Source organism: Aegilops tauschii, chromosome 1 (assembly GCF_002575655.3).
Source record: "Aegilops tauschii subsp. strangulata cultivar AL8/78 chromosome 1, Aet v6.0, whole genome shotgun sequence".
Lineage (NCBI taxonomy): Eukaryota > Viridiplantae > Streptophyta > Magnoliopsida > Poales > Poaceae > Aegilops > Aegilops tauschii.
This window is the reverse complement of record NC_053035.3, coordinates 326,170,773-326,186,310: the sequence shown is the minus strand read 5'-3', so window position 1 is coordinate 326,186,310 and position 15,538 is coordinate 326,170,773. Positions and strand designations below refer to the sequence as shown.

Sequence of the window (15,538 nt, the reverse complement as noted above, 5' to 3'; positions counted from 1 at the left end):
AGTGGCCCTGTACGGCCCATCTTCACCAGCAAACAGTCAAGACCCTCGCGAGGGGCCAAGCCTCGCGAGGCGGACGACGCAAGACCTCCTCGGGGGCAGCCTCACCAGGCTAGGCTCGCGAGGGTCGGAGAGATCAAGGCAAGGGGAACCTCACAGGTCCCCGTGACGTAAGCCATGATGACCAAGGTCAGGCGGGCGCCAACGCGCACAGTGTCCTCGTTTCCTCTTTGGTGCTAAAGAGGCAAGCGCAGGCGAGGAGTCCCGAGGCATCAGGCAAAGGTTTCCATATCGGTGCAATGAGACCAAGACCAGAAGGACGGCAAGACGGAGGTCACCGTGGAGCCCAAGACGGCGTCATCACCAGAGCCTTTGGCAGGCGAAGACCACCTTTAGTCAGGATAGCTTGTACTCGTTGTCCCCCTTCAAACTTGGCCGTTGTGGGATCCCTTCCCGCTCAATATTTGGGAAGAGGACCAGTGCCTCTATGAATAGGACTAGCCACCACCGTAGGAGGCAACTCATCTGGGAGGAGAGCTATTCCATCCATAGCCTGACTCAAGCTCACTAAGCACAAGAACACCTCTCCTCGCGAGGCTGTTCTTCCCTTGTAACTGTTCATCCTCAACCCAAGAGGCAATCCACCACACCACACTCGAGTAGGGTATTACACCACAACGGTGGCCCGAACCAGTATAAACCTTGTTTCTCTTTGTTCTTTGGGTTCGTCGAGCTAGGCCATGAGATCTAGATGCGAGCGAGCTAGAGGGAGGTGAGATCTTCGTGCGCACCCCAGTGTTCGAACCTCAAGGGTTTTGCCGGAACCCGAAATCCGACACCAGGGGGTAGAGGCACGCCCCACCCTCGTGGGGCCCTCGTAGCTCCACCGACCTACTTCTTTCGCCTATATATACTCTTATACCCTGAAAACATCCAGGAGAGCCACGAAACCACTTTTCCACCGCCTCAACCTTCTGTACCCGTGAGATACCATCTTGGGGCCTTTTCCGGCGATCTACCGGAGGGGGATTTGATCAAGGAGGGCTTCTACATCAACACCAATGCCTCTCCGACGATGTGTGAGTAGTTTACGACAGACCTTCGGGTCCATAGTTATTAGCTAGATGGCTTCTTCTCTCTCTTTGGTTCTCAATACAAAGTTCTCCTCGATGTTCTTGGAGATCTATTCGATGTAATACTTTTTGCGGTGTGTTTGTCGAGATCCGATGAATTGTGGGTTTATGATCAAGATTATCTATGAACAATATTTGATTCTTCTCTGAATTCTTATATGCATGATTTGATATCTTTGCAAGTCTCTTCGAATTATCGGTTTAGTTTGGCCTACTAGATTGATCTTTCTTGCAATGGGAGAAGTGCTTAGCTTTGGGTTCAATCTTGCGGTGCTCGATCCCAGTGATAGAAAGGGAACCGACACGTATTGTATTGTTGCCATCGAGGGTAAAAAGATGGGGTTTATATCATATTGCTTGAGTTTATCCCTCTACATCATGTCATCTTGCCTAATGTGTTACTCTGTTCTTATGAACTTAATACTCTAGATGCATGCTGGATAGCGGTCGATGTGTGGAGTAATAGTAGTAGATGCAGAATCGTTTCGGTCATTGCTAAATGGTTAAGTCTGAACCGTACAAAGGGCCCCATCTTCGGTGGCATCTTTGCTTCGCGTCTTGCTGCACACTTTAATATACCTATTAGGCATTATGAGAAAGAAGAAAATTTGCTGCCCTCTGTTTTTCTAAAATATAAGAGTATGGTAGCACATGATTTTATTATTAAAATAAGAAGAAACTGCTTAAGTACAATATGGTATTTGATAAAAAAATATTGGCAGGTTATTACTTTGCCTGCGCCCTCTTTGTTTAACATATTTTCAGGCAAGTACCTCATTTTGCCGGAGGCTATTCATGCATACTTGAGCGCGACACCTGCTCCAGAGGCTGAGCCAGAGCCACCACTTGACCCTTATCGGCAGTCTGTTTATCAGTGGGACCCGGAAGAGATCGCCAACCAGTGGCACCCCGACAATCCTCCTCAGTACACCGGAGAGAGTAGCTCCGATCCATGGGCATAGACCAACTTAGGCCAAAAGCCTAAGCTTGGGGGAGTACGTATTTCTCACCGACATTACATTCATGTTCACACACTCATTCTAGTTGTCGGTGCTCATACTTTTTCATTGTACTATCCATGCTAGTTCATTTTCTTTTCTAAGCTTCTTCTTGTGTGTTTGAATAACCTTAAGAAAAACCAAAAAAATAGCTAATTTACTTTCCATGCCTGTAGTAGTAGTAATCAAAAGAAAACCCAAAAAGATTCCTCGTTCTTCTTTTGCTTGTTGGGAGCATTCCTGTGTAAATGGTTTTATTTCTTTTCTTTTCTTTGGGGGTCGAGAAGAGAAAACCTTGATGAAAATGTTGAAGTGGCTCTCATATGCATAATTGTTGAATTAACCAAGAGCCCATATTACCTTGTCTTCTCCCTTGTATTAAATGCTTGCAAATTCCAGCTTAGTCCAATTGCACGTGCACTATTATTATTATCCACACCGTTCGGTCGTGCAAGTGAAAGGCAATAATGACGATATATGATGGACTGATTGAGATGAGAGAAGCTGGTATGAACTCGACCCATCTTGTTTTTGTAAATATGATTAGTCCATCGTTCCTGATTCAGTCTATTATGAATGAAACATGTTTGCAATGACAATTAGAGATTATAGTTGCTTATGCCATGCTTAGTTAGCTAGGAGTTTATAATGGTTTACCTTGCGTGCCAACATGCTATTAAAATTGTTGTGATGTGGTATGATAGGGTGGTATCCTCCTTTGAACGATTCAAGTGGCTTGACTTGGCACATGTTCACGCATGTAGTTGAAACAAAATCAATATAGCCTCCACGGTATTTATGTTCATGGTGATTTATATCCTACTCATGCTTGCACTCATTGTTGATTAATTTTAATGCATGTTCATGACTGTTGTCGCTCTCTAGTTGGTCGCTTCCCAGTCACTTTCTAGCCTTCACTTGTACTAAGCGGGAATACTGCTTGTGCATCCACTTCCATAAACCCCAAAGTTATTCCATATGAGTCCACCATACCTTCCTATATGCGGTATTTACCTACCGTTCCAAGTAAATTTGTATGTGCCAAACTCTAAACCTTCAAATGAAATTCTGTTTTGTCTGCTCGAATAGCTCATGTATCAACTAGGGTTGTCTATATCTTCCATGCATGCTAGGTGGGTTATTCTCACGATGAGTGGACTCCGCTCACCATTCACGAGAAAATGGCTGGTACCGGGATGCCTAGTCCCATGCTCAAATCAAATCAAAATAATTGCAAACAAAACTCCCCCAGAGCTATTGTTAGTTGGAGGCACCCGTTGTTTCGGGCAAGCCATGGATTGATGCTTGTTGGTGGTGGGGGAGTATAAACTTTACCATTCTGTTTGGGAACCGCCTATAATGTGTGTAGCATGGAAGATATCGAGATCTCTCGGTTGTTATGTTGACAATGAAAGTATACCACTCAAAATATTATTTATCTCTATTTCAAAATTGAGCTCTGGCACCTCTACAAATCCCTGCTTCCCTCTGGGAAGGGCCTATCTATTTACTTTTATGTTGAGTCATCACCCTCTTATTGAAAAGCACCAGCTGGAGAGCACCGCTGTCATTTGCATCCATTACTATTAATTTATATTGAGTATGACTATGACTGGATCTCTTTTACCATGAATTACAATGTCTAGTCAGTCCTTGATCTTCAGAGGTGCTCTGCATTTATGTTTTGCGGTCTCAGAAAGGGCTAGCGAGATACCATCTTGTTATATCATATTATGATTGTTTTGAGAAAGTGTTGTCATCCAAGATTTATTATTATTGCTCGCTAGTTGATTATGCCATTGATATGAGTAAACATGAGACCTAAATGTTATTGTGAATGTGGTTAGTTCATAATCTTTGCTGAAAACTTGAATGCTGGCTTTACATATTTGCAACAATAAGAGCAAACAGAGTTTGTAAAAGTTTTTCTTTATCACTTTCAGTTTGTCAACTGAATTGCTTGAGGATAAGCAAAGGTTTAAGCTTGGGGGAGTTGATACGTCTCCATCGTATCTACTTTTCCAAACACTTTTGCCCTTGTTTTGGACTCTAACTTGCATGATTTGAATGGAACTAACCCGGACTGACGCTGTTTTCAGTAGAATTGCCATGGTGTTATTTTTGTGCAGAAATATAAGTTCTCGGAATGACCTGAAACTTCACGGAGAATATTTTTGGAGTTAATAAAAAATAATCGCGAAAGAATCAAGACCAGGGGGCCACACCCTGTCCACGAGGGTGGGGGCGCGCCTACCCCCTGGGCGCGCCCCCTATCTCGTGGGCCCCCTGATGCTCCACCGACCTCAACTCCAACTCCATATATTCATGTTCGGGGAGAAAAAATCAGAGAGAAGGATTCATCGTGTTTTACGATACGGAGCCGCCGCCAAGCCCTAATCTCTCTCGGGAGGGCTGATCTGGAGTCCATTCGGGGCTCCGGAGAGGGGAATCTGTCGCTGTCGTCATCATCAACCATCCTCCATCACCATTTTCATGATGCTCACCGTCGTGCGTGAGTAATTCCATCATAGGCTTGCTGGACGGTGATGGGTTAGATGAGATTTACCATGTAATCGAGTTAGTTTTGTTAGGGTTTGATCCCTAGTATCCATTATGTTCTGAGATTGATGTTGCTATGACTTTGCTATGCTTAATGCTTGTCACTAGGGCCCGAGTGCCATGATTTCAGATCTGAACCTATTATGTTTTCATGAATATATGTGAGTTCTTGATCCTATCTTGCAAGTCAAGTGTCACCTACTATGTGTTATGATCCGGTAACCCCGAAGTGACAATAATCGGGACCACTCCCGGTGATAACCGTAGTTTGAGGAGTTCATGTATTCACTAAGTGTTAATGCCTTGGTCCGGTACTCTATTAAAAGGAGGCCTTAATATCCCTTAGTTTCTAATAGGACCCCGCTGCCACGGGAGGGTAGGACAAAAGATGTCATGCAAGTTCTTTTCCATAAGCACGTATGACTATATTCGGAATACATGCCTACATTACATTGATGAACTGGAGCTAGTTCTGTGTCACCCTATGTTATAACTATTGCATGAGGAATCACATCCGACATAATTATCCATCACTGATCCAATGCCTACGAGCTTTTCACATATTGATCTTTGCTAGTTACTTTTCTGTTGCCACTGTTACAATTACTACAAAACTGCTACTGTTACTTTGCCACCGTTACCATTACTTCCATACTACTTTGCTACTAAATACTTTGCTGCAGATATTAAGTTATCCAGGTGTGGTTGAATTGACAACTCAACTGCTAATACTTGAGAATATTTTTTGGCTCCCCTTGTGTCAAATCAATAAATTTGGGTTGAATACTCTACCATCGAAAACTGTTGCGATCCCCTATACTTGTGGGTTATCAAACCACCATTCTATTCCACCTATAGTGCTATGTCCATGGCTCACGCTCATGTATTGCGTGAAAGTTGAAAAAGTTTGAGAATACTAAAGTATGAAACAATTGCTTGGCTTGTCATCGGGGTTGTGCATGATTTGAACATTTTGTGTGACGAAGATGGAGCATAGTCAAACTATATGATTTTGTAGGGATGAACTTTCTTTGGCCAATGTTATTTTGAGAAGACATGATTACTTTGTTAGTATGCTTGAAGTATTATTATTTTTATGTCAATATTAAACTTTTGTCTTGAATCTTTTGGATCTGAACATTCATGCCATAATAAAGAAAATTACATTGATAATTATGTTGGGTAGCATTCCACATCAAAATTCTGTTTTTATCATTTACCTACTCGAGGATGAGCAGGAATTAAGCTTGGGGATGCTTGATACGTCTCCAACGTATCTATAATTTTTGATTGTTCCATGCTATTATATTATCTGTTTTGGATGTTTAATGGGCTTTAATATGCTCTTTTATATTATTTTTGGGACTAACCTATTAACCGGAGGCCCAGTGCCAGTTTCTATTTTTTTCCTGTTTTAGAGTTTCGCAGAAAAGGAATACCAGACGGAGTCCAAATGGAATGAAACCTTCGCGATGATCTTTCTTGGAATGAAAGCAATCCAGAAAACTTGGAGTGGAAGTCTGGAACTCCGCGAGGCGGCCACGAGGCAGGAGGGCGCGCCCCCACACTCGTGGGCCCCTCGTAGCTCGACCGACGTACTTCTTTCGCCTATATATACTCTTATACCCTAGATTGATCAGAGAGAGCCACGAAACAACTTTTCCACCGCCGCAACCTTCTGTACCCGTGAGATCCCATCTTGGGGCCTTTTTCGGCGATCTGCCGGAGGGGGAATCGGTCACGGAGGGCTTCTACATCAACACCATAGCCTCTCCGATGAAGCGGGAGTAGTTTACCACAGACCTTCGGGTCCATAGTTATTAGCTAGATGGCTTCTTCTCTCTCTTTGATTCTCAATACAAAGTTCTCCTCGATGTTCTTGGAGATCTATTCGATGTAATACTTTTTGCGGTGTGTTCGCCGAGATTCGATGAATTGTGGATTTATGAACAAGATTATCTATGAATATTATTTGGTTCTTCTCTGAATTCTTATATGCATGATTTGATATCTTTGCAAGTCTCTTCGAATTATCGGTTTAGTTTGGCCTACTAGATTGATTTTTCTTGCAATGGGAGAAGTGCTTAGCTTTGGGTTCAATCTTGCGGTGCTCGATCCCAGTGATAGAAAGGGAACGGAGAGTTTCTGACAGCTGGGCCACGATCTGAGACGTCGGATCGTGGGCTATCACCGACTCGGACGTGGGTCAAGCCCACGTCTCTTCACGCGGTCGCGCCTATAGAAGTGTGAGGCGTCTCCTAATCCTAGCCGCCACAAACAGATCACATCTGCTCCACGCGAACCGATCATCGTCGTTCCTTTGCTGCTGCTGCCGCCGGTGACTTCATCCCGTCCGTCGCGTACACGGTCGATGGGAGAGCAGGTCTCCGAAACCACGCCTCTTCGGATCCTGTATAGCAGAGGCGACTACCCGACTGCTCGCCTTCGTTCGTCTGCTTCCTCTACATTCATGTTGCCTTCATCATCAACATGTCTCAGTCTGATGCCGACCGTCTCGCCGCTGAGAAGCTCGAGGCCGACAAGAAGACCGCCAAGGACGGCGCTGCTGCCGCTACCGCGGCTGCTGCCTGGCCTACTGGAAGGTATAACACGTTTATCCCGCTTCTATTTTTTTTCTGTTTTAGCCATGCTAGCATCATATGAAGATCTGTGTGTAGTATGATTGAATATCAGTCAATGCCATGCTGATTTACTCGTGGATTAAATTAATCAAATAATTGCCTATTTATTCAATGCCATGCTGATTTACTCGTGGATTAAATTAATTAAAAAATTGCCTATTTATTCAGCAGTATTGTGGGAGTATTAGCTTGTTTTACGAGATTTTTCACATGCACGAATGATGGACTGTTCGGGAAGACCAGCCGCTTTACCTCAACCGCACACGTTTCTCAGCAACGTAAGAGCATCTCCAGCCGCGCCCCCAGGGAGGCCTCCCCAGGCGATTTTTTCACGCCGGCGCCGAATAAACGGCCCAGTCGCGTCCCCAGGAGCCCGATTTTCGCCGGCCTCGGCCGAAATCAGCGCCGGCGGACCCAGGCCGAACCTGGCGCGCTGGGGGCGCCCGGGGCACCGGGGCGAGCGGTTTTGGCACGAAAAAGCCGCGGGCCAGCCGCGTCAGCGACACCGCGCCTCGTCTTCCCCCAACGCCTCGGTTTCCCGCGGGGAATCAATGGCAAGGCTGCCGCCGGTCAGCCTTGCCATTGATTCCTCACGTGCGGCGCATCACGGGACGGCGCGCCGACGCCTCCCCTCCCTCGCACGTGCACACACGGGCGCGGCGCGACTATATAAAGCCGGTGGCCTCGCTCGCCTCTGGCCACACCAGCCCCGCCCTAGCCGCCGAGCTCTACCTCTCTCGAGCGCCGGCGCCAAGCCCTCCCTCTCCCTCTCCCGTGAGCCGCCGCCGAGCCCTCCCTCTCCCTCTCCCGTGAGCCGCCACCGAGCCCCTCCCTCTCCCTCCCCCTCTCCCGATGACCGAGCGTTTCCCCGGAGACGAGGCGGCGGCCCACGGCTTCGGCCGCCGCACGCTCCGCGAACAGGAGTCGTGGCTCCTGTTCCAGGCGAACATTCCGGCGTCGCCGGACATGCGCGTCGGGCCGACGGGCTGGAGGCTCAGCAACGGGGGAGTGCCCATTCCCCCGTTGCCCGACGCCGTGGCTAAACCCTCCTACTTCGCCGATGAGGTCGAGGTCGTGCGCGCCTCCCTCACCGACGCCCAGCTCTCCCTTCCCCAGTACGCCGCCGACAACCACGCGGCTTGGGCGGCGTACTTCGAGCGCCGTCAGCAGCAGCGGCTGGCGTCCACCAACGGCGCGCCGGTGGTCGGCGGCCTAAAGAACAGCGAGGGGCGCCACCTGTGGTGGGGCGTCCCCGGCCGCACACTCGAGGGTGTGCTGACGCACCTCGAGGGCGGCAACAACCCGCCGTTGGAGTACCCCCCGGCGAGGGCGGCCGCCCCGGCGCACCGCCGACGCAACGGGCAATGGTTGCCAAGGAGGTTCGGCTCCTCCTCTTCTTCCTCCTCGCGCTCTTCCTCCCACTCCTCCGGCTCTCCGGCGCTGCTCGGCGTCAAGGCCGAGCCCGCGGCGGAGACGCCGCTCGGCCGGCGCACTCGCAGTGCCGGCATCGTCATCAACGAGGGCGGCCGGCGCGCCTCCTCGTCGGCTCCTCCTCCGCGCTTCGTCAAGCCAAAGACGGAGCCGGGGCTCACGCCGGTGAAGACGGAGCCGAGTCTCCCCGCCGTGAAGACGGAGCACGGTGAGGTGGAGCTCGACGACGACGCGGCCCTGGAATGGGCACGCCAGGACTCCTTGAAGATGGCGAGGGAGCGCCAGTGCGCCGTCCTGCGGCGCTTCGCGCAGCGCCGCCGGGGCCGCAACGAAGGAGGAGGAGGAGTCATCGACGACAGCGACGCGCCGCCGCCGCCACCAGTCCGCCATGGCGACGCCGGGGAGGGGTCCAGCAGGGGCGCCCGCGTCAAGGAGGAGAAGGCCGACGATGACGATGGCGAGGATGGCGGCGACGACGGCGACTAGGCGTTCAGCCAATTTCTTAGGAGGAGAAGGCCGACGATGACGATGGCGAGGATGGCGGCGACTACTCGGCGTTCAGCCAGTTTTTTTTTAGATTAGTTTATATAATTGCTATGTAATGAAAATCCGCGAACATGTCTAATATGCCCAAGTTCGCCGAAATTTAGTCGTGTTTAGCCGAACTTCCGAAATTTGCTATATATTTTTTCTTGAACGCGCGTGGGGACGGCCTTGGGGCCGGCGGCTGGGGACCAACTCGCTCCAGGCCGATTTTTTTTTCTGAACGCGCGTGGGGACGGCGGCTGGGGACCAACTCGCCCCAGACCCCAGACCGATTTTTTACGCCGGCTCATCCCCAGGCTGCGATTTTAGGCGTCCCCTGGAGGGACGACGGCTGAAGATGCTCTAACAACCATACCGTCGAAATTGTAGTACCACCGGTTATCTTGATGCTCGAGGGTTAGATCCCGAACGGGATTCATTGGGCGTCCATCTCGCTGAGTTCGTAGGTTTAGGATTTCTTGGGAAATCTATATGCCCGTACATTGCTGAGCAGTAAAGCTGGAGTAAGAACATTGCACACAGACGGAGATTCAGATTCATAAGAAACAGACACACTACATTACATAGCTTGGTCACAACTTACAACGACAACTACTACCAGCTAGTAGAAGCTAGCTGGGACACTAAAGCACACACGATCACGGTACACATGATCACCTATTACATGCGTGCTCACGTCAAGATCCGAGTACCTGACGACCTTTATTATTCAGTACCTGGGACACACTAAACGGACTACAACCAAACACGAGCGAGCAGTCAGCTGCTTTGCTGAGCTAGGCACTGAACTGAACATCTAGGACTTGGTCTTGAACTTGGACTCGTCGATGTCGATGCCCTCCCTGGCCGCGTGCTCGCCGCCGGACTCATCGTTGGTGCTCAGCCCGCCCTTGCGCCCCATCTCGCTGTACCCCTCCTCCCCCATCTGCTCCTTCCGAGTCTGCCCGCCACGGCTGCGCCCTGCACACATTCGCGCGTGTTACAACAATGCCGGTTCAGTATTTAGTATTGCATTATACTAAGTACTACTCCCTAGACTTATAGGAACGGAGGGAGTACGTTACCTTCGGCGAGTTTCTCCTGCGCCTCGTAGCTCTTCCCGCCGGTGCCGCCGGGGACGACGGTCTGCCCCTCGCGGGCCAAACTGTCCAGCTCCGACCTCCCCTTCTCCTGACCGGACGCCATTCCTAACAGGTGCTCGACCGCTAAGGTTCCTGAAACGGACGTCTGTATGCGTGTGTGGTGGTGTATGCAACTGCTGGTGCTCGAGCCAATGATGGTGGCAAGGACGAGCCATACGCCGCGTTTTTATAGCAGGAGGGGCGCGGTGCGCCGTGAAGCACGGAAGCGGCACGTGTGCAGGGACGCGGACGTGCGTCGGCCTGCTCGTTGTCCCTGCTGTCGCGCCACGTGTCCCGCAAGGGCCCGGAAGACAACACGTAATGGGCGTGCCCTCCCAAGGCATAGAGTTATCCGAGGAAGGGGAGGAGCCGAGAAGCTCAAGACTAGGAATGGCACCCGCAGGGTTTGGGTATGGGTGGAGCCACCCCATATTCTTACCCGTCATCTCAAATCTTACCCATCATCCGTACCCATACCATATCTGTTGATGGGCATAATTTTTTTCCATACACGTCACCCGTCAGGGTAAATTGATACCCACGAATAAAATCACCTAGATTTACAACACATCAATTTGAGAATTACATAGTCATAAACAATAACTGATAATAATAATTTATAAATAACAACGCATCATGACGGCAACGCATACTTGTTCGTGGGCTAGCTATTGCGGTGCGGCAGCCTAACATGAATGCATGATGAGGTCTTTTTAGAGCTATGGGATTTATGTACATATAATATGTTTAATATGTGAATAGATAGTATATAAGCACATTTGTCAGAATATATGCGGGTACATGGGTACATGGGTATGGGTTATACTAAACCATACCCGTACCCACTATACCCGATGGGTATGAAATTTTCCTATTTCTGTACCCATGGGTAATTTTTTGACTCATACCCTTGCCCTACTAGGGTTTTTACCCGCAGGGCACGCGGGTAATGGGTACCCATTGCCATTCCTACTCAAGACTCTGCTGGCATGCATGCATTGTCGACGTGTGCGTTTGTATCCAGCATTTGGCGGCCGGGCTCGGTCGGAGACTGGCCGTGAACCGACCGTCATGCCATTTCTTTGTATGGTTTGCTCACAACGTAGTCGAGCTTGTACTTTCTATCTACATTTTTTTCGGGAAACTTTTTTATCTAATATTTATATTTCTATTCTACGTGTTTGCTATTTCGTTTAATTTTTTGTAAGGACACATGTGTCCGGTCATAGATTGTTTCACGATTCGCTAAATCGTTGGATTCCATACGGGACCATACCTAGTTTTATTGGTACCAAGTTTCAGAAGATGAAACCTGATGAAGTTTTAAAACTTATCAAAACGTATGCAAAAGTGGTTTTATTTCAAAGCCTTGATCACAAGGAACATGAATATGCAAACGAGATTTAATTTGGACATTTGATTCAAAGATATCTCTCCTATCTTCAAAAAATACGTAATGTTCCTATTTCGCATGTCCTTTGTCCGCCCCTCTCCTTTTACCCGTCCCTCCCATGCTAATGCCTAATAATCACACAACTATCCCGCAAACTGCTGCCTCAAAGCCCAAACCGCTTCATTAACGTGACCTTCCTCGACTTCCAGCTCCCAAGCCCCAAATCACTTCCCCTTTGCCCAACCGCAGCATATGTAGAAGGCCAGGCTGCACTATCGGATCACCACAGTTCACACACGCACACATGCGAACGGGGCTCATCCTTCGAGGAAGCGCTGCAGCCGATGCGTTGTTGTTCACCTAATCACCTGGAAGGTGCTCGTCAAACCAGTATGGGATGTGTAGATCTCATAGCGCCGCCGACACACCCTGATGACCGAGACGCTAGCAGCCATCGCCCCTCCTCGACGCCTATCACACTCCGGGGGGGATTGGAGGAGGAAATCAAGCAAAGAGGCTAGGATTTCGAGGGAAATTGGGATCGAAACACTCTATTAAAGAGGAACCTCTCCTTTACATTGTACTGTAGCTATAGCTACAACATTGGGTTGTAGGGGAATCTTATGGTCACAACTTCTTATAGGAAACAGTCCCTCGGGTTATGCAAACACCTTAGGGTATTGTTGTAGTAGTTGTTCTACTGCGGGAGGGGTTACATGTGTTTGATCCTTGGTAACAGTGACATACCTGATCAAATAAATAGCATATCCAATAGCTCCAGTTGTTATCATAGAAGCTAATTTTGAACTGTGAATTTCTGTGGCTGCAGAAAATGAGTTACAAGCAGAGATAGTAATTTGATGAGTACCATTCTTCCTCATCGGTATTTGATTGTTTTCATAGTCAAAAGACACAGGGTTGTGCTTTGCTAGCAGATCACACCCAATTACCATGTCATACTATGACAAATTAAGAATCCTAAAAGAATGTTCAAACTGTTCTTTACCCATGTGAAATGTAGTAGTAGGAAAATATGAGCCACGCCACAAAATACCTCCACCTGCTACTGTCACAACTCTAGACTATTCTTTCAGTATAGGGCAATTTGTAGTCAAAGCAAATTTCAGGCTTAAATGTAGAATTACTTCCGGAATCCACTAAAGCCACTGCTTGTTTGCCTCCAACCTGTACTAATACAAACAAAGTGCTTACTCTAGTAGTACTCATGGCTTGCAAAGAAATTTGCATGCAATTTTCATCAGGATTTGGTTGCTCCGACTGCTCTGTTTCAGTCAGTTCTTCTTGCTCATTTGGTAATTTTGTTGGCTCCTCTCTAGTTAACATATTTATTACTGGAGCTTGCTTGCACTTATGCCCATGAAAACACACATCACCACATATCCAACACTTCTCAGGCTCTCTGGCTCTCCGAATGACAGGTGGGTGCTTAACTTATGTTCCCTTTTCATTAGTTAAACCCTGAGTATAAGATTGAAATATCTGCTTCTGTATGATTGGTGTTAATGGAGGATAAGGTTTCCTGGCAGGAGTGGCTTGCTCAATGTCAAACAGCCAGCCAATAAGCATCTATAGATTCTTGTTTCAAAGGCCTTAACTGAAACTTGATAGTTGCTCTCATTCCATTAACATAACACTTTACAAACCACATTTCTGAAGATTTGGGTTATCTTCCTGGACCTCATCCGTTAGATCCTCAAACCGATCAGTGTATTCAACAATGGAGAGATTATTCTGACGAAAATCATTGAATCTGCTCACTAAATCGTAAGTACTGGATGCTAAAAAATGATGTAGTATTTCTGCACAAAATTGACCCCAAGTGTACTGTTTCTTGAGAACCCCTAGTCTTCTCAGCCACACATCACCGCTACCCACAAAATACATATTTGCTAATGACATTCTGTACTCAGGTGGTGCCCTTGCCATTTCGAAATACTTTTCAGCATGTCTAATCCACTGATGGATTTGACCCATCAAACTTGGGAAATTCCATCCTTGGACCCAAATGGATTTGACCCCTCCATCACTCAACCATCTTTGCACCGATGTCGTGGTCGTGAGTAATCTCCCGCCACTAATTGGCCTCCTCGACCCCCCACCTACACATCACCTATGTCTAGACATTGCGCATGGTGTTATGTGTTTCCTTTAGAGCAAGCGTACAAACGTTTTAATTAGGGACATCTGATGGTGTAAGTGTGATTGGTTTGCATCTAAGGGTGTGGTTGGTTTGGGTACAAAATATATTGCAATGGCGTGGTTCCATTCCATTTGAATGAGTTAGTTCCGTTCGAGTTTTTGGTTGAGGGCAATTAGATGAAAGGAAATGCTTCTGTTTTAGTGTTTGGTAGGAGAGATCGAATGGAACGGATTTGGTTCAACTCACCTCTAGCATAGAAAGAGAAAGGGTGAGATCACATCTCATATATGTATTGTCGGGGCAGCTAAACATATTGCCAAAATACAACTCATCCATTTATATACATGTTAAAATATATAAGGCATCCACTTTTATATGCATGTTTAAAGAAAATACAAGTCATTCACACAAAATTTCTCGATAGCAAGAGTCCACAAGATCAAACAATTCACATCGGTATTAAACATATCAACTAACTCTGCTCGTGATCACACAAAAATGCAAGAGTTGATTTAATAAAAAGGTACACACTATTGCAACTAACATTTATATAACTTCACATCTTATACTCATTGATTCAAAGAAATTTCATATGATTTTTTAAGGATTTGTATCCTTAGGGAATTTTTTCCACGCATGTTGTTTGATCCACATGAATGAAATCATTAAGAAAACCCCCTAATAATTGCTTTGCACACTTTTTTGGATGCTTTTCCATCCAGAAACCTCTTGAATCCAAAACCCCCGTGCTTAAAAAAAATTTGGAACACCTTGCATTCTAAACTTATGGTGGACCAACCAAGTTGGCGGTCACAACACATGTTACATCAAGCGGGAGATCGGGTGGCCATAAAGCTTGGCACTCCGCATTGCTCCAGCAACCATAGGACGTCAACACATGACACTACAAAAAAAATACGCTTCTGTGATGATACGTGTTTGTCACAGTAGGTCGCGTTTTTTGTCATGCATGTACATCCATGACGATTTTATGACAGAATCAAGATAGTCATACCTGTGCTGTCGTAGAAGTGTTCCATGACATTACCAAAATTATCATCACGGAAGTGTCCACTTCCATGACGATAAATCGCGCGTCACAGAAGTGCTTTCGTCAAGGGTGACCGACACGTGGCATCCACCGTAACGGAACGCCGTTAAGCTCTCGGGTCGGGTTTTGGATCCGATAACCCGTTAACAGCCCCGACCAATGGGGATTTTTCACGTGTAAAATCATCATTGGTTGGAGGAAACACATGTCGGCTCACCGTTGGGACAGATGTCATCCGCTCATTGGACCGAAGGCGCCTATGATACGGCGACACGTGGCACGGCCCAACAGAGGCCCATTCCTGTGAAAAGGCCGGCCCGTTTGACTTGGTCAAAAGGTGGCGGGCCGGCCCACGGAAAGCCTGTTAACGGCCTGTTCGCATATAGCCCATTTACAGCCCGCTAAACCAGGGCCCGTTACGCCCTATCCGAATTAGGCCCAGTAGCGTCATCTGGGCCGTCCAATATGATTCAGCCCGTTTTAACTTCCGGCCCATGTGTGGCCCA

The 15,538-nt window shown here is 47.6% G+C and overlaps 1 protein-coding gene across 1 annotated transcript; it reads right to left on the bottom strand.

The window, feature by feature from the left end:
- Window positions 1-9,818: 9,818 nt before the first annotated feature.
- LOC109735858 (em protein CS41) lies at window positions 9,819-10,584 on the bottom strand. Its single transcript, XM_020295058.4, has 2 exons — window positions 10,371-10,584; window positions 9,819-10,266 (listed from the first exon to the last, which is right to left on the bottom strand). The coding sequence occupies exons 1-2, from the start codon at window positions 10,489-10,491 to the stop codon at window positions 10,103-10,105; spliced, it is 285 nt and encodes a 94-aa protein (XP_020150647.1). The 5' UTR covers window positions 10,492-10,584; the 3' UTR covers window positions 9,819-10,102.
- Between the last annotated feature and the right edge of the window lie 4,954 nt (window positions 10,585-15,538).

Excerpts from the sequence above, each read along its gene's own strand:
- LOC109735858 (XM_020295058.4), bottom strand. The coding sequence starts at position 10,491 with ATGGCGTCCGGTCAGGAGAAGGGGAGGTCGGAGCTGGACAGTTTGGCC. Across the intron at positions 10,267-10,370 it reads GCAGGAGAAACTCGCCGAAG|GGCGCAGCCGTGGCGGGCAG; the intron begins GTAACGTACTCC and ends GAATGTGTGCAG.